We start from the raw sequence: 19,120 nt of genomic DNA on the forward strand, positions 1-19,120 counted from the left end.
GTCTGAGGGAAGGTATGTTCCTGTTTGTGCATGAAATTTCAGGCCTACATTCCCTTAATTAAAAAAATCACCAAAAGAAGAGCTACAGAGACATTTTGCAATTATTTTGCAATTATTTTGCATCATTTATGCAATTTGGCACAGAACAGCAGAAATCAAAGCTGTTGTCCTGCAAATGCCATCTCAGGAAGTGTTCAGCAGTTAGAGTTGCCCACATCACAGTTTTGCCACCAGTACAGTAATGCAAGGAGTCTTTTTTTCTTTGTCCCAGCAACAGTAAAGCAATCAGTTTTCTTCAAGAAAGAATCCTTTAGTCCCTTTTACAATACAGATCACTCAAAAATCACTGAATGAGGAGCTGTTGTGATAAAAAATGGGCCCTCTTTGTAGGAGAGGTAAATAAATAGTGTGGTGTTTGCTCTCACAGAACTGATGGAGGGAACAGGAAACCCACTGTCTTTAGGTAGAGCTGGTCTCGGTCTCCTCTTCAGGTAAGAAATTACTTTTTTCAGTCCCAGTTTCTCTGCCCGTCTGAAAATATACAAGTGCCTTAAAAAACCCATTCTTACTGGATGTATTTTGGTCTTGGAAAATGCAACATTGTCTACTTTTAGTGCCTTTAGCAGTAGAATTTATAATCAGGTGGTTCCATATTTATTAAACGCTGGTACTCTCAGACAGCATTAAAAGGTACTCTCTTCACCATCAGAAGAGTTATTTCTCACTTGCATGCCAGTTACTAGGTTCCTTCTTCTCAGCCACTGAAATAAAAACAGAATTCAGGCACCAAACTCAGAAGTGTTTTTCTCTATTTTGACAGCTCAGGGAGGGTATTTCCATTCCTCTGTATGTCTTCTGGAGGAATGACTGTACTGGGCTGAACCATAACCTGTCTTTGGCTCCTTTTTGACAACAGGAAAGGCAGAGCCTGAATTCTAATCTTCCACAATACCATTTCTCCAGTTAAATGCTGCATTTGCTCCATGGGTTAATGTCTTCACTGGTGGGTTGACCATCTGCCATTTGTTCTCCTCTGTCAGCTCTTCACAGAAACACATGCCCAGTGAAGGGATCTAGGAAAGAAGTTACCAGCAGAATTACTATCAGGGTCATCGTTTTGACAGAAAAGAGGGGGCTTTGGTACAGAAGAGATCAGACACTGAGATTGTTCTGGGGGAAGAGACCAGGACATTTTGTCACTTTTGAGAAGAACTAAAGAACAGACTGAAGGCCTGTGAGGTGAAGGATGAACTTGAGTCATCACTGCACATGCATACTTGTGTTTGATACTCAGAATATATTCACGCCTTTTTATGCTTTGACTTCAGTAGTAAAAATATATCCAAAGGCTGAATTCTCTGGTTGGTCATAGTAGGGCATGTGGTAAGGAAAACTGGGGTGAAGAATTCTGTCACTGGTGATAATACACGAACAGAGCAAACAAAAAACCTGGGCAACCAAGTCTCAAGTATAGGCCCCACTAGTGAAGCTGGCAAAAACCCCTTCTCCGTTCTGTAGCTGAAAGTTGTGAGACTGCAGTGACTTGAAAAACAGTTTCTTAAAGAGTGGCTTCACTGAACATAGCTGCAGGTTACACTCACAGCATCTTGGGGAGGAGAGGGTAAGCTCTTGGCCCCATTTCTAAAGGAAAGAGGCTAGCTCCAAATGGAGAGGTTTCCAAATGTGCCTCATAGAATCATAGAATGGCTAGGGTTGGAAAAGACCTCAAGATCATCTAGTTCCAACCCCCTTGCCATGGGCAGGAACACCTTGCACTTGACCATGTTGCTCAAGGCTCTGTCCAACCTGGCCTTGAACACTGCCCGGGATGGAGCAGCCACAGCTTCCTTGGGCACCCCATTCCAGTGCTTCACCGCCCTCACAGTAAAGAACTTCCTCCTTATAACCAATCTAAACTTCCCCTGTTTAAGTTTGAACCCATTACCCCTTCTCCTGTCATTACAGTCCTTCATGAAGAGACCCTCCCCAGAATTCTTGTAGGCCCCCTTCAGATACTGGAAGGCTGCTATGAGGTCTCCACGCAGTCTTCTCTTCTACAGGCTGAACAGCCCCAACTTTCTTAGCTTGTCTTCATAAGGGAGGTCTGTAGGTGTTATCTGGCATTGACTTTTCAATGGAGTTGGGTGAAAATCTTCTACAAACTCTTAGCTGCCAGTCACATACTGTTTACCAGGAGAAAATCCTTCTCTGGACCTCCAGCTAAAACTACAAGAGATTCCCTTTGTAATGAGAAAGCTAATGTCATTGGTATTGGCATGCAGCTACAGTCATGTCTCACTGTGTAAGAAGGCTCCTTATTAAAAGTATAACAAAACAAAAAGAAAGCTTCTTACTGTAAAATAAGTCTTCTTACCTTTCGTATCACCTGGGCAAAGTCTTTGCTGTCTCTGTTGGGGAGTCCTATCAGAGGTCGAGTGAAAGACACCAAGGATGAGCCATGGCCCACAATGAGGATGACACCTGATACACCAGGAAAAACCAAAATCATAAGGGAGCTGCAGCACTGGTAGGTTACCCATCAGCTTTTAGATCTTTTTGATAATGTGGCAGGGTGTATTGTGCTGGTCAGAAAAAGTCTGCTGCATTGCAGTCATGCCAGCTGGTGAGAGAAAGAAATTGCAAGGAAAAGAGAAAAAAAAAAAAAGCTTTCTATAAAAGTATGTTATCTTATGCAGAGCTGCATCCTGATGTAGAAAGACCAAGCAGAGGGTATACTTTTGTAATTTAGTACTCTGCTGTCTTTTCATTTTACTTTTTAATTTCTATCTCATAAATTGCATGGATTTTAATTTAGTGTACCCCAGGACAAAGTCTCTATCTTAAGCTCTGTGCAGTACCAACAGCTCATGTTAAATGTGTTTCTGTTGGCAAATCTCTGACAGTTCCTGTTGCTGAAGCCTCTGATAGAATATATAAAGATCTGAAACCTTTACCTTTGCTGGGGCAGGCATTGATGATCTGTTTTATAACCACAGAGCTTCTGCTTACATACTCTTCATAACTTTCTGATGGCACCAGTGAAGAGAGTGGGAAGTTACATCTGACATTAAAATCAGAAATATATGTTAATCTAGATAAATACTTGGACACTGTAAGCACAGTTGAATGACTACAATGGAGAAAAGGCACTTGGTTAAACAGACACAGGTTTATCTACTGACTTGGCTGATACACTGCTACCTCATCTTGCATGGAGCATTAGCTTCCCCCACAGGAATTTCCATCAAATCTTACAGCTAAATCTCATAGCTCATAAAGCACCAGATGCAGTGAAACCCATGCTTTAATGAAACTTGTAGATTGCAGTGAATATTACTTAAGGTAGGATTCATGCCTAAGAAGAGGTAAGCTTTGAGCAGCTCTATCGGCAAGGACCACTACAGCCCAGCTATGGACTGCAGACTTGCAGAGCCACAGCTCTAGCAATCCTGACCAAGTTCAGTCCAAGGCAAGACACCAATGATGTGAATGTTTTCAGTATTTGGTGTCTCAGTTTTAGTCTCCTTAATAAACAAAGCAAATGAAATCAACAACAAGTGAGGCATATCTACATTAGCTGGACAAATGGATTTTCATTCCTAGAGTTAAAGAAAGTGTTTCTAGGGACATTACAATGCACCACTCCTAAGTATGTGAGCATTACTAGTGAGACCAGGCATTCTTCTTCCTTTTATATACTGGAGCTCTTCATGCACAGAATAAATATTTTCCAAAAAAAGGAGCCAGACCTTCAAACTGCTTCTAATTGGGACAGTCACACAGGACCAGTAGGGATTGGGCTGCAGAGCCCTGATGTGCAGTGGCCAGTGGTGCTAAGGGTAGGTGGCTGGGAACACCAAATTCCCAATGCCTGGAGGCCCTAACAGCCTTCTCAGAGATGCAGGACAGTCAAAGTGGGCAGAGGGACCAGCTATTTACTGTCTCTCAACAGGCTCCTCTCTTTGATGATGATTGAATCAGCGCTTCTTAGCAACAGAATAAAACTTCACCAAAGTCACTTTGTATTTTTCATGTCATCCTCTTAAATCTGTCTTCTCTGGGAATGGGAAGCATTCATTGCTAGAGCTGGCAAATAGTTACCCTTCTGTTGTGATATAATACAAGGTGCTATTTTTTTTCTACAAACAACTGCCCCCCTTACCTCCTTATTCAGTGAATGGGCAGGAGTGAGATTAGATTAATATGTTGTAGTAAGGAATTTTATTGCAGTGTATTTTCACATGTGAGTACTCAGTACATTATGTCAGCACAAATGGCAGTAACAGAAAGTGGGTGGTAAAGGCATGTGAAAAGCTCATTCTAGCCTGCTGAATCCCAGTGAGTTGTGAGGGGGTCTAAACCCTGTGGATAGCATTGCTTCAGAGCTTCCCCTCTGAACTTCAAACTGCTCCACATTTGCACACTTTCTCCCAAGGCAAGTGAGTCTGTACTGAAAAAAATAGGAAAACCAGTCTCCTGGTAGTAAAACACACCAGAACACACTATGATCTACGAAAATGAAGGATTTTATTCCTTCATGCAATTTCAAATGAAGACATTTGCTTAATTATGCTTCATAATGCAGAAATGCAGTAAGACAAAATGTTTCCTTTCCCTCTTTCTTGTTCATGTAGAAAAACCCAGAGACACACTTATTAACTGAGTAATTTCCTGGGTCTGGCTGTGCACTGTGAACACAGAGCAGCCTGGTTTGTGAGCAAGATGAGGAGCTAGATTGAGTTGGAGGTTTATCATTTCCTGCCCTGTGGTGGTTTGCAAGTGCTCAGAAAAGGCATCACGCACCCTCCCCAAATGGTGAAAACTCCAAAAAGTCCTTGCTAAGCACAGTATTAATCTTTGAGTAATTCAAACCAAACCAAGCCCCCTCCCTGACCAAATTTGGAACAAACATCAATTACAGTGAAAAGCTGTTATCCTACCTGCCCCTAAAACCAGAAGGATGAATGGCTTCTGTTAGACTCACCTCCCTCTCCACAGTCCCTGTGTAGATCTGCACAGGGTTGGCCCCTTGCTTTCCCTTCCTCTTGTGTCTAATGCTTCAGTGACACAAACTAAGGACATTTCAGGCTCCAGCCTTCTCCCAGGCTCTGCCACCCTCTGCTGTGGGGCAGATCTCTTGCTGCTGCCCTGCAGACCCTCAGCAAAGAGCTTACTAACCTTTTCTAAAGTCACATTGCCTCATTGCTGAACACCAGCATGTTATCTACCCAAGAGGTTATACTTCACATTCCTAAAGTGTGCTTCACATGAGCAAAAGGTATAAACAAAGACTCCTGGTACCTGACACTAATGCCTCTAACACAGCTATGCTTGCCCATGACACAAAGTGGGCCTGAGCCAGCAGATTTGAAGGCAGCACCACAGCAGGGCTGGTCTCACACACAAGTTTTGTGTGTGCAGGTACACCCAAGTGCTACACACACGCACACTGTCAACTGTGCACATGTGTTGCTGTGTCAGAGCAGCAAAGCTGACTCTTGTCACAAGACAGCTGACAGCATCTTACTTTAGGAACAGATCATGCAGGCTTGAATTTGACCAGAATCACGTAGTTTTTGCGATGTTCATAATTGTTCATAAAAAGATGAGGAGGCATCTCAGGGAAAAATAAAAGACTTTAACAGTTACATACAGAGCAATTACCTGTAACTTGTATCTATTTTGTAAGATGCTTCTATCAGTTCTGTCACAGTCATGAAGCTAGGAATTACTCTGCTTGCTTCCCACTTGGTCCATTCAAACAGTCCTGGTTCCACCCTGATTTTGACTTTTTGATCTAATTTAAGCCCTGCAAGAACAAGAAATATTACCTAACAAGAGGAAGGTACACTCAAGTGCTACATTCAGGCTATACATTCTGCCTTGTTTGCTGTAATACTTTCATCAATGAAAATGGATTAATTTTGAGCAAAAGAGGGTGACATTGATTAAATGAAGCACTCATTACATTGTGTGACTAATGTTAAGTCACTACAGATTATTACATTATTGTCGTCATCGCTGGTATTGCTGGAGTTCTGTTGTGATGATCTGCAAGGTACAGAAAAGAACAGAAGAAAATGCCCCAGTAATGCTACAATCTGAATAAATTTCAGATGGGAAATGTTTCTGTGATTTTTATGTGGCATTTTGCTCAGTAGTCCTTGGTGGGGCACTACATTGTCCTGCAGTTCTCAAAATGGGATCCTCTTATCAAAAGACACATTCTTTTTTGATTATTCTCAAGAGAGGTTACTGAGAAGAACATTTCTTCTAGTTCCCAGAAGAAATACACTCCCATCATAGTTCTGATGAAAACATGGTAATGAACTGTGAACCTGACGGAGGTGTTGGAGGGGACAGAAGAGGAAAAAAAGAAAAGAGGAAGGGGGAAGAAAGAGGTTCTTCAATACAAATGAATGAAAATAGTTTGGCTTGCAAATACAAATGCTTTCAGAAGAAGGCTGTCTTCCCATATTCACATAGATACCCTTCAAAGTACTGGAAACATCTGCTTTTTGGCTCAGAAAATTATCTGAAAGAGGTGGCAGTAGTGATCTGGTGAGCAGATACTAACGTTGAATTCAACCTGATGCGAAACGCCTCTATTTCATATAACATTAGATACCATTTTAAATAGTGAGGACTAGAGTGCAGATCATACACATGGCAGCAGGTTTATTACTGCCTGTATTACCAGTGAGACAAAACCACCTTGTCTTAGTTGCTTTAATATAACAACAAATAACCACAAATCAGTATAGCTTCTTGATTGCTCATCTTAGAGACTTCACAGAAGTCTGACGAAGACATTTTTACTGTGGCAAAAGCACCTAGCTGCTTTTGCTGCCTTACCCTGCAGTATGTGTTGAGCTGTCTGTATGCAGCGGAGTGCAGGTGATGAGTACACATAGCTGACTGTCACCTCCTGGTCCAGCAGAGCTTCCCCTGGTTGGGAACAGCGAGTTGCTCCTTTACAAATCTTGACACATGAGAAACTACCACAAAATGCTTTCTGCAGAAAACAGCTTGGATCTTTTCAGTTTCATTGACATGGGATACATTGACAGTAATTTTTTCACACTACTGGCTTACTGAGCCCACTAAAAAGTTCATTCTGGTGGCAGCAGCAAGTTTAAAATGAGCATTGGAGAGATAATTGCTGAAGATTCACTCCAAATCTCCATGCAGCAGTTAGTTAGGCATTTGCCTGTCCTATGTAGTATGTCTGAATCAGAGACGAGCATCTGCACTAGACTTGCATTGTTACAATCAGCACAATTGCTCAGGGAGCAGAAACAGCTTCGTCTGGTGAGTGAATTGGGTCAGACTTTTTTTTCCAGGAAGTGGTGGAATGGGTCTCAAAGACAAGCAATCAGTGCTTCTAGGAGCTTTTTCTACTACAAAGCCAATATGAGCTTTTGCAGATAATGAAAGCCTGCTTCCAAATTCTGTACATTTGCAGTAGGGTATTATCCAGCTTACCTATAAGCCTTGACTGGAAAATACCGCAGCAAGACAAAGGAGGATCATATTCAAAATGCTTCATGCTGTCTTTCCGCTTTGGCAGGGTGGAAGGGAAGTTCAAATCTGCTCTGTAGTATTTTCCTGAAATGAAGTGGAACATTTTACTGTGGCTCAAGGGAGGCAGCAGCCTCAGGTGGCATTTTGGCTTTGTTTCTTCTGAATGGTTGGATGGCTGGTTCTGAAAATTCAGCCCAGAGTGATGTCTTGACTGGTAAATGGAACAGATCAAAGCCCATTCCCTGGTCAAAAGGGCAAGTGATGAAGCAGAACATCTGCCCAAGGAATTAATCTCTCTTCCCTCCACCTCAAGGACCCATGCTGCCTGTCCACTGGGGCCAGACTGTGGTCTGCACTCACTCAGTTTGGAGGATCATGGGGCAGTGCCTGACCTCAGATGCCTACAGGATTATTTTAGTACTACAGATAGTGTGTCTCACGTTTGAAAAAAAACCCCAGTCACTGCTATTACCTTAATGACATAATGTTTTAAGGTCACAACGCTGGCTTGGGAAATCACCTGTCCTAACAAAACAGCACCTCTTTGCAAGCTCTGAAAGAGCAAATGTGGGGAAGAAGAGATGGGACACGAATTTGTGGGGCTCAAATGAAACAAAAATCCACTCCACATTGATATTTTTTACCATTGCCAATATGACAAAAAGCAACATTCCCACCAAAGAAATATGAAACCAATGAACTGGATATGCCACCTGAAGGTACTACCTTAATATCCACTGGGAATTTCACACACAAAACGTAGGAGATCTGCAGCATAACGAAGGAGTCTTTTAGCAGAGAACTCTCCCTTCTGAACTTCTTGTTCCCCTCTTCCCTCTTGACCCTGTTCTGGGTCAGCTTTCTCCATCTCAAAACTTTTGTGTTTTTGTTTGTGGTTTTTTTTTTTTTTGAGAAAGAGGGTCAAGAAATCCAGTTTTAATTTAGATCAGTGCTGACACTTCCACCATGGTTTGCTCTTGCTTTTTTTCCCCAGGTTTTGCTAGTGATATACAGTGACTCTTGTCAACAGACCATGGTTCTGACTGGGAGGGGTCTGACAACCACCAGATTGAGTAATGAGCAGTAGAGATCCTGTGTTGGACACACATCTGTCAGTATCACAGGAGCTTTGCTTGTTCTGCACAGTTTATCCAACATAAACATGAAGGACTTTAGGACATTATGAACTGGCTACATGCAGGTCAAAGCTGCTGTGTCTGATTTGCAATGTTACTCATTCAGTCAGTGTCTACATTTACACGTAGGAGATGGAGTCTTTTGCACCCATCACCCACCACCAGTGTTAATCTGCGTTGGTTCTGATTTGATAAGATCTTCCTATCGTCTTACTCACCATCTGCAGTCAAGCACTGTTGAAGCCAAGATTTGCCAAAGACCTGATCAACTCTTTCTCCATGGCGCATCACCAGCACGCTTCTCCGCGGGGTGGCATTCTGAGATATCTGTGTAAAAAGGGTTTTTCATTAAGTTCTTATATATAACCTGCATGAAAAGTCTGGATTCCTGGATAATGCCTGACAGAGGAAGAAAGAGCAGACCTGTCCTGGTAGGTTTGTAACAAGTGCAGAGGAGGAGAGAAAGGAGCTGCTATAGTAGATGTTGTGCTAAAGATAGGCAATAAGCCCGGCTGGCTCCCCACTGAAGGCAAAGAAAGATTCCTGACCTTCATGGGATACAGAATAGGTTTCAACTCTGGGTTTACACTAATGAAAGGTAGTGCTGGTAAAAGATTTTTTAATTCCAGTATGTGAAGGAATTATAATTTTAATATACAATATATAGTTGATATAAACAAAAGAGAGTAACTAGCTAAGATTTAAGTGATAATGCGCTTCTCTACACCAGGACTAGTACTAACCTTGTCCTTCTTTTGCAAATGAAATGCTACTTCTACATTTTCATACCCGTGTGGCCAAGTCAACAGTGAACCCAGGTCTCTTCTGAGGCCATTTTTTAACTCATACTGTATGTAATTATAAATAAGTTCTAAGTAGTTTTGGGTTAGTATACAATGCATATTAAATACAGTTGAGAAGATAAAGAGGAATGGGTCAAAGGCTTTAAATCTTTTTCAACTGTAACCCATTGCAGCGTTACTTCTGCAGCACTGAGGTTAGTGATGTGTATCTACAGCTGCAGGGAAGGGAATTCTTAAGAAGTGGTATGAAATTTATGTTCATGTATTCTGCTAAACACTATTGCATTTGTACCATGAAACAGAAATCAACCGCCACAAGATCAGAGTTTAAAACTAAGATTTTGCGGTTTTGCTCTTCTGCTTATGAGGAACCCAGAGGCCAGGGAAACTCTAGACTGGAGGTGTTCACATTGCAAAACATGTTTCTCAGGCCAAGTGGTGGCTCTGCCGCAGATTTGAGCTAGATAAGAAAGGCCAAGAGCAGTCAAGAGTTTGTGGAAGGATGAGTGAGTCATGTGGAAGTCTCTATCTTACTGTCTTACATACAGCATCCTGGGACTCCCCAGGATGGAAGTTCCTTCAGGGTGCCCTCAAGTTTCTCTGATGTTAACACAAATGAATGCAGGGTTATCCCCCAGCACAGTGAGAAGAGAAGCCGTGGGGCCAGCAAGCCCAAAGGGGTTTCTGCAGTATGTCAGCATGCCAGAAAGGACCATCTTAGCAACCCTGACAGAGTAAATAAGGCAATGCAGGTGCAAATGTGCTGCAGGTAAAATAAAAATCCTCATTTGTTTTGTGGAAAAACTGTGGAAAAAAATTATACACGTTGATTTTGAAAGTGGGACAAAGATACAATCCCATCAGTGCTGTTAACCTTGAACCTAGTTGTCCTCTTGCTGAAATCCTATGCAGTTATTTGCATTAGCTATGTATCTAAAAATACAAAAGAAGGTGAAAGATTTAAATGTGCTAAGATCTGGGACCATGTAAGCCATCAAGGTGACATGCATAGAATTTGGCCATAAAAGTAACAATGAACTATCAGCATAATTCCATTCTGGTTACTCCGCTATAAACTATATGGGACTCAGGGGAAGTTGTGGCTGTGTCTCACTTGTTAGACTTGTTGCCATACCTTTGCACAGCTTACCCAGTAAGGCTTGTGCACAAAGAAACCTGAGCAGAGAACTCAACATACATTGTGCTATTAGGACAAGAATGAAAATAGCTTTATGAAAGAAGGCAAGAGTAATACACATCCTATGCATTTCAAAATATTTATGAACTATTATACCATAAGAGCTTATGAGTGTGTGGATATATGTATATGTGCATTACAACATAACATGAAAATGTGAGGAAGAACAGGAAAGATATTATTAAATTTACTAAATGCTTTTAATTAATAGCATATCTGCACATGGCAAAGATAAGAAATGGAAAAAACACAGTTACCTGAAGAGAAAGTACCTTGGTTATGCTCCTTGACATACGAGGACTTTGGACTTCTCCATTCGTCCTCACATTAGGTTCATTTTCAGTTTGAGTGAAGAGTCTTGAAGCTGTTACAAAAACGTATTCTCTGTAGAAGAAACAGAAGCAACGCACACACACACAAATATACGGACACACACACATAGAAGGGATTTTTTAAGTAATGATTTTATCTACAGGCACAAGTAAGTCAGGATTCATGTTCCATTCAATATTTTTTGCAACCCACTTCATCACTTTGCTCTTGATTTAGAATAAACCCAGTGAAAATGAAGTTAAAATTCTATGAACTGATGGCATGTATTGGATGCAGCTCTGATAAAGTGTGACCTTCAAGCAAGAAATACTACCTGGTTGCCTCCCCTCTGTCTCTGAAGACTCAGCAAGAAGTACACCTAGACCTCCCTACCTAGAAAAACCAGCTCTAATCTACAAATAGCATCAGCTCTGCTGTCAGCTGCAAAGTACGGGAAGCTAGGTAGATGCCTGCTGATAAAAGCAAGTCAATAAGACAAGGGTAGGCTCAAGGTTGTGGAGTAACCTTTTTGTGGTTTCATTTCCAGTTAACTTTCCAAGCTCTTGAAATGAAAAAACCAAAGAAAGCAGTGGGCCAGGCTGGAGGCTCAGCCTGCCCAGCACAGCGTGGCATTTTTAAATTCATTGCTCAAGAGCGAACAAGGATCATCCCTTGCGCCTCTGAACAAATGAACTCTGGGTGTCTGTGGGTGTGTATCCTATCTCTTGTCTTTCAGAAGCCTCAGCATCCCACCCAGACCCCCAGGACTCCATTCTGCTCTACCAATGCTGCCTTCAGCTCCCTCCTGACACCCTACAGCTCATGGTGAGGAGGAAAACTGCCACAGCTCTCCAGCAGCAAAAGCAGCTGATGTAAAGCAAAACCCCAACTTACCTGTGCTTAACCCACGTGTCTGACTCGTTGGCCCTCTCAGTGTAGTTTTCAGGAAGAAAACCCCTGCAGCCTGTCCGATGTGAAGTCCCGATCACCCAGCCTTCGCTCACTTCAGACTGCTGCGTTGGGTCAACATAGATGAAGTCTCCAGCATTGATCATGAGTTCATCGATGTTCTGGGGCTTGTATTGGAAGAGGGCCCTCAGTGTCTGGGGTGGAACACATGGCAGGGTCAGACTGCTGCCCAGAGCCTGATGCTGCCCCTGCCACAGCAGTTCAGGGGATGCTTGTCCAAATCTCTGCTGGTCATAGCAACCAGTACTATTTTCTGCTCTACAATGTGCTTTTTAATGACATTTGGGCAGAGAAAAAGGAAGAAACTGCCACATTTGCAGTATGTGTAAAAATAGTCACTTGGTTTTCATAGAAACACTTTTTTTCCTGTAATTGGTACAGACTATTTGAGAACAAACATAGCAAAACTGTTATCAGCTATTTTTGTGATTACTTTCAGCTCTCCTGAGTGTGACCAAAATCCAATGTAAGACTTGCAATATACTGACTAAAACATATTGATCATTCCATAACTTAATTTTGGAAATTAGAACTGGAAAAATGTTGACTAGTTTTAACTAAGTCTGTTAAGCAGAAAATGAGCAGCAAGAACTGTGCCCTGTTCACTGATACTTAATCTGAGGTTTTGTCATAACTGGAACAATCAAGAAAACTAATTTTGCTGAATGGACTTTAGCTGCAAAGCCGTGACCTGCAAATCCCAGCAAATACTCAAGGATCATCTTTTCCTGTCTCTTTTAATCTCTTGTGTGATAGTAAGATTATTTTTTTCTGCTGGAATTTGGAAGTAGACCTTGCTGACATTCAGGTCTAGCAGCCCACCATAAAGTTATCTTCTACTGATTCATGAGTACAGTTTTTCAACCCTAAGAGGTACTTGAAACAACCATGTTTTTTTTAAACACTGAACTGTGCGTGCACTGATTTTCTTCATGAAAAAAAGGCAAGGTGACTGTAGCAAAGAGTCTGACCACAGGCTCAGGAAATCAAGTAAGTCTGATGATGGTACCTGGTAATGCACAAAACGCATGTCCCGTGAGTAGAGTGCAGCTACCCACTGGCAGGTCTCCTCTGGGTTAATGCATTTGGCCAATTGTTCCAAAGTCTTCTGATGGTGAGGATAAAACCTGTGAGACAAGGTAAGGTGGAGCTGCTTGAGGCAGGGCTTCACATGGCAATCTAGGAATGAAAGAATCACATCACAACATAGAAGCAAAGGTCATTTAAAGCTCTTGTTTTGTCCTGCATGCTTTGCTTGATGCAGGAAATATCATAGTAATTAGTAGTAGAGTAGATCACAGTTTTGACGAATAATGGTTTTGCAGAACATCAAGGTTTCAATCATGCCAATATAATTCACAAATCAGGACTGGGTTTGTTCCCTGGCTTCAGCCAGGAGAAAGAGATGAACAGGATTTGAATTCCTCTCCCAGTCTGAAATGTGTTGAACTTGTTTCTCCCAGATGAAGCTAAGGTGGGTCTGTGTCTCCTCAATCTCCACTGGTGATACAGGGTGCTTTGGATGTCACTAGAGTGGGGATTAGAATCTATTTCTCAGGGATGCAGTCAAGCCACCAGTGTGGGAATAGGGAGTATTATATCCCTGACCATCTTGGATATCCTGTTGGATGGCTTATCAAGTTACACAGCCAACCATTTCAGCTTCTAGACGAAAACACTGTGTCTTTGGAGTCTAAACTATGTTCCCCTAGCCATGTTGTTTTCAAATCTGTATGAGGAAAGGATGCTTGCTGGCAGTAAAACACCAGCTGAGCTTCCAGAGAGACATGGGAGATGTTTTCAGTACTATGCCTAAGAATTTGTGCTATGACTCACTCATTTTCCCACTGATGTTTGTCCTACCTGCCACAGCTGAAGCTTCTGAGGAGAATGCCTGAGCAAACTCTTTGAGGATATTTGCATGTTTGTCATCAATGAAGAAGCCAAGGTAACTGGTGGATGAATGTAGTAATAAGGAAATAGATGGTGGAAACCGTAGTGAAAAGCTTTCACCAACTCGCTTTAAGGTGTCATACAATAATTCCACTTTCTGGTCTTCACACTGAAAGAAAATAGGAGGAGCACGCTTTACCCACGGGCTCAACAGCCATATTGTAGCAGCCTGTGTTTTACAGTAGTACCAGAAAACAATGCAGGCATTAGACTTCCTGAGAAAAACACACAACTACAAACTTGCCTGAAATTCCTGGTATTGAAATCAGTAATTCTGAACAATTTGACTGCACACAGTATCCTGGTGCTGTAATAGGAGACAAAGCCTTCTACCAGGAAACGTGTCTAGCCAGGGTAGGACAGAGCCAAAAGATTTTACCATCTGACAGGTGTTCAGTAACCTGTCTGAAAATAGGCTGGGATCATGATTTTCCTTTCCAGTTCTAAGTGAGAATTTGTGTTATTGCTGTCCTACAGTCCTTTAGCTGTCATTGCTCCTGCTAAAACTTCAAGATCTCAGATGCTGAGCAACATACCTAGCAAAATTCATGAGGAATCTTTGTCATTATGATCTTTAATGCTCTAATCACAGCAAATTAGATTGTACAGAACCGTGCTTCCACAAAAAATGTGGCAATTAAGTAATTTATGAAGCACAGAAACAAATATGGAATTTGTACCATGCAGCCCAAGACAGGAATGTTAATGATGCTCCGCTTCTGGGCTGCTTTATTCTTCTCCACAGAGCTATTTGCTCCATTTAGTCATTACACTGGGTCAAGCAAGTGCAAGTGTGGAGGCACTGCTGTCTGTTTCAGTGCATCTTGGCTGCAGCTGATGTTGATGTGCCTCACCATCAATATGTGAAACCTGGATTCCATGTGGCTCCAGAGTTTTTCCAAGGCAGTGACTCCTTGCTGGCCTTTGATAATAAGCACATTCACCTATGCAGGAGAAGCAGCTTTGCTGGGAAGTTCTGTAGGGGGCCACCAGCAAACAGAAGGGCACTTAGGAGAACACTAGCATTTCTAGAACCAGAAAACAGCCTGTCAGGAGTCCAACTCAGGAGCCAAACTTCCATGTTAAATTACTGACAAAATGACTCTGTTGCACTGTTGGACTCCAGTCTGGCTCCCCTTGCTCCTTTCACCCCTGTGCATTCTGCTTCTCTCTTTTTCAGAACATCCAAGCTTCAATAGAAAGGATAAAGTCTGGGACCCACCACTGTAGCAGTGACCTTCTTGTTGGGGCTCTCTGGGGAAAACAGAAGTTTCCCTGAGATTCTCATAGTCATAATAGCACAGTTGTCTACATCCTCTGATAATGCTGTCACTATTGCACATCTGGCTGAAGGCAGCCACTCCTGTCCTGGCCAGGAAGGTTTAACATCCTAGGTTGATGCAGCAACGGGTATGGTCTCCAAAGCTGACAGATAGCTGCATGTGGGAGCAGTGCTTCCTGGTGGCAGGACAATGTGTAGACTGGACTGCAAAAGGTTGCTCTAGGTGGGTGATAGAGAAGCATCACTCAGCTACCCTGAAGCATCCCACCAGCATCAGCATTCAGTGTTTAGCTACACCAAGGCCTAAGGTGGGTAACTAAAGTGGGTGGTCAGAAGAAATCCCCCGGTGCCTATACAGGGGCTGAAAATTCAAATATTAAGCGGGCATGCTCAGACCTGGGTCATGTCAGTTTGATCTCCAAGGAGAAGATCTGGTGTAAGACAATGGTAGGTGGTCCAGCTCCATCAGTAGCTTGTATGTGACACTTGCACACATTTTGTGCCTTACCGTGAAGAAATCGCAGAGAGTGATGTGTGGAAAAACCTCATGGGCTCTGTTTTTCCCACACTGGCGTTTGCTTTCCTTCCAAAATTCTAGCAGGTAGTTATGCAAGCAGCCAGTGGGACACAGGTAAAGAGCATACTCCTGGGGGATTGGGTCCTCCAAAGAGGGATCATTGCAGTGAGAATGCAACCTGAAATCAAGAGCATGTCACAGAGGGTAAGTGTGTGCACTGCTTACTTTTGTTTCCTGTGGTTGAAGGCATCCATAGCAGAGACCAGAAAAAGGAAATACAAAGTTATTTTCTTACAAATGAAAAGCTAAAATAAAAACTCATTACAAATTTTCTCTCTGAAGTACTAGGTAATGGAGATTTCTTTTCCTGCTAATTTTTGTGTACTTTACATTTTATGATGTGCTTTCACTTCTCTCAGTATCTGAAAATGGAAGACAACAAAAAAAGACTTTTTTAGGGTTTTTGAGTTATTTTCCATCTTTTTCATGATTGGAAACAGAAGACTGGAGGAGGAAAAAAAGCAACATGTAGAAAATATTTAAGAATGAGAAAATAAAACCTAACCTAAAATTTTAAAAATACACAAAAACAGCAAGTCTTTTTATTCAGCCCTGATAAAGGCAAACAAGACAAATCAGAAAATGCACAAGCAAAGATTAGAAACTTATATCCCATGTCATTATATCCTTCACCTTGCTTTTTTAATATGCTGTATGCTTGGCTTTGCTGCTGTTGGATTGGGAGTGGTTCTTGAAAAGCATGATAGCATCCCAAACAAAAGAATATTGGGGAAGAAAACACTATACTCAAATGTGTCCTCTGGCTTTTCACATAAAAGAAAAAAGCAACCAAATTGAGGGGGGAAGAAAGTGTACAGCAAAAGCCAGAAGTTTTTCATGGCAGATAACTCCATATTCAGTGACAGAATCAGCACATGAAGAAGGGTTTTCAGCCAGGTTTAACGCAAAAGCATTTAGTAGAAATCACAGGCACTTACCATTTTGCAGCCTCTTCTACTGTCTTCTGCCCAGTAGCAGCCAAGGCTTTTTGCCTAGAATAAAAACCAAAATTGATTCCTCAGAATGACAGAAAGAAAAATCCTAGAAATTCAGGCATGGACATGCTGTAGTCACCAAGCCTATTTTCTAGCACAGGCAGGATTTCTCACAATAGGTAATGCCTGGTAAATATTAATGTTCTTGAAGCCCTCCAAACAGTATTTTCCACAGCAAGTCTTTAATTCTTTGAAGACTGGTAGGCTGTCCTCCTCACAGGATGTCATCCTGTGTATTCTGGAGGTGTTTCCTCCGCAGCCCTACTGACCATAAAGATTTCCTTAGGGTTGGGTAAACCAAGGCTGGGGGAGCTGAATCTCCCCCCCTCTCCACTGTGGTGAGACTCCACCTGGAGCTCTGCATTCAGCTTTGGGTTCCCCACATAAGAAGGACATGGACAGGTTAGAGTGAGCCCTTAGAATCAGGAGAGCATTAGGCTGTGACTAGACATTCTATGCTTACAAGATGAGCAGTGAATATAAAAAGATGATGCATAGAATAAATTCTGAGTATACCCATTTCTCTTAAATAGTTGGAATAAGCCTTTGAAAGTCTCTATTAAAACTAATGTATTTACTGAGAGAATGAACTGTTTCTTCTCTAAAGCAGAATTTGCTGACACACATCCAGTTCTGTGTAAGCACCAGGGAAGGCCCATTTTGTCGATCTGATGCTTAGCTTATTCATCACATATTTGGGCTTTATTCTTTGGGGAAACGTTACTTTGGCCTGCTGATTCTACATTATGAGAGATTTCGTAATATTTCCACCCAACCTCTTTTTCCTCAGGCTAGAAATTATCAAAAGAAAGACTTTTCAGTACTTCCATTTACGGGTCAGCCCTGGAACTACAGAGACAGCTAAAAAGTTTTATAAAAACACAATCAACATTTTGAAGGTCTTAAAGTCAATAAAAAGAAATACATTAAAAATAAAGTGCTTTTGGACATTTTGTCATTTTATGTTGATTTGCATAGTACTTCTGCCACCGCTTCTTGATTTCTATCTGGGAAGCACAAAGCCATCAGTAACAGCAGAAAGTTATTAGAAGGGTATTTGAAGAACATCACATACAGGACAAAAATAAAATGAAATCTAGCCATTACTTTGGGGTGGCCAAACTTATAGCATTACTAGAGGAATGATGAGCCATGTTCTCAGCTAAAATTCCACTGTGCAAGAGACCCCCAGTTTCCTTGTGCACATTGTGTCTAAAGTTGATGCACTAAACACAGCTATTCCTAAAAAAGCATCACAGCATTTACAAATGGAGCTTTTTCAACTTGCTTAATTTTCAGTCCAAAGGGAGAGGTATTGCTCTGCTTTCTAAAATACTTTTAAGAGGGGTTCTTTGACATATAAATAAAAATACGTGGTTTTTGACCAATTTGAACAAAAGTGTCCGTATTTGTGCTTCAGAAGCTGGAAAATCCTCCCCAGAACCTCCTTGTGCAACTAGAATAATGTCTGGGGGAGGAGTGACTGCCATTTTTCTTTTTTATTAGCTTGTTTAGCTGCCACCAGTTAATCTCTTGTCCGCCGCAGTTGCCAAGAATAGTGCCTCATTCTTTACTATTGAATTTTCCAGGTACAAAACACTTTTGGAACAAGATCCTGATTCAAGATGGGAAAAAATATTGACAGACTTATGTGGCATCTTGTTAAGGAAAGCTTACTGTTTTAAAACAGTTCCCAGTGACAAAACCCAGCAGGAGGTATCTGCCAGGCCTGAAAAAACTTTGAGTAGAAGTTAAATCCTCATTTAACTCCCTTATAATAACAGTGAGAAGCAGAAAACATGACACATATCTCAAGAGCAAACTATGGACTTCAACTTCTTAACTCATTGTGGATCCTCTCAACCTGAAGATGTGGAAGGACACAAATTTTCACATATACACAATATTTATAAAAATGGATACAAAGCTGGGTGGGCTTTTTTATAGCAACAAAAGCAATACACACTGTTTTACAAGAAACTGAAAGCAAAACAGGTCTGATCCCTGTATAGGGACATCACCCCCAGGAAACAATGCTCTCTTGATGAAAAAAAGCAAGCTGCCCGCTGTCAGGATCTTATGAGAAATACCTCTTATTTAAAATACCTTTAACTGTGCAAAGCAGCCAAACACGTTACTCACGCAATATGAGCTGGGAATCCTTTGGCAAGGAGAGACTCGAGGAGTACAGAGGTGCTTCTGCTCCTGTGCCTGTTGGACACCTTTGCGTACAGCTGTGTCTCAGCCACCGCCATCTCCTCCACTCTTCCCCTGACCGTGTTATGAGAAATTGTGAGGTGGGAGGAGGATGGGAGGGAATAAGAAAATGAGAAAGAGGCAACTAAAATACAAAAACCCTGAAACCTCCTGT

General features: G+C 41.8%; 1 protein-coding gene across 3 annotated transcripts; it reads right to left on the reverse strand.

Moving 5' to 3' along the window:
• Positions 1-935: 935 nt before the first annotated feature.
• Positions 936-19,004, reverse strand: UBASH3A (ubiquitin associated and SH3 domain containing A). Of its 3 annotated transcripts, none has more exons than XM_031051382.2 (14): positions 18,892-19,004; positions 16,693-16,746; positions 15,686-15,872; positions 13,806-14,004; positions 12,952-13,121; positions 11,868-12,076; positions 10,919-11,045; positions 8,879-8,978; positions 7,486-7,608; positions 6,856-6,948; positions 5,665-5,809; positions 2,949-3,061; positions 2,375-2,481; positions 936-1,073 (listed from the first exon to the last, which is right to left on the reverse strand). In XM_031051382.2, the coding sequence occupies exons 1-14, from the start codon at positions 19,002-19,004 to the stop codon at positions 936-938; spliced, it is 1,878 nt and encodes a 625-aa protein (XP_030907242.1). The 3 variants fall into 3 exon arrangements, with proteins under 3 accessions (XP_030907242.1, XP_030907241.1, XP_012985154.1); XM_031051381.2 differs by having other exon boundaries at positions 2,955-3,061; positions 8,879-8,987; XM_013129700.2 differs by lacking the exons at positions 2,375-2,481; positions 2,949-3,061 and having other exon boundaries at positions 1,037-1,073.
• Positions 19,005-19,120: the final 116 nt, after the last annotated feature.

This window comes from Melopsittacus undulatus, chromosome 2, assembly GCF_012275295.1.
Source record: "Melopsittacus undulatus isolate bMelUnd1 chromosome 2, bMelUnd1.mat.Z, whole genome shotgun sequence".
Classification (NCBI taxonomy): domain Eukaryota; kingdom Metazoa; phylum Chordata; class Aves; order Psittaciformes; family Psittaculidae; genus Melopsittacus; species Melopsittacus undulatus.

Coding starts and splice junctions, on each gene's coding strand:
- UBASH3A (XM_031051381.2), bottom strand. CDS start 19,004: ATGGCGGTGGCTGAGACACAGCTGTACGCAAAGGTGTCCAACAGGCAC. Junction 12,077..12,951: donor TGCGTTTTGTGCATTACCAG/GTACCATCATCA, acceptor GTTCCACCCCAG/ACACTGAGGGCCCTCTTCCA. Junction 6,949..7,485: donor TTTCCAGTCAAGGCTTATAG/GTAAGCTGGATA, acceptor GTTCCCAACCAG/GGGAAGCTCTGCTGGACCAG.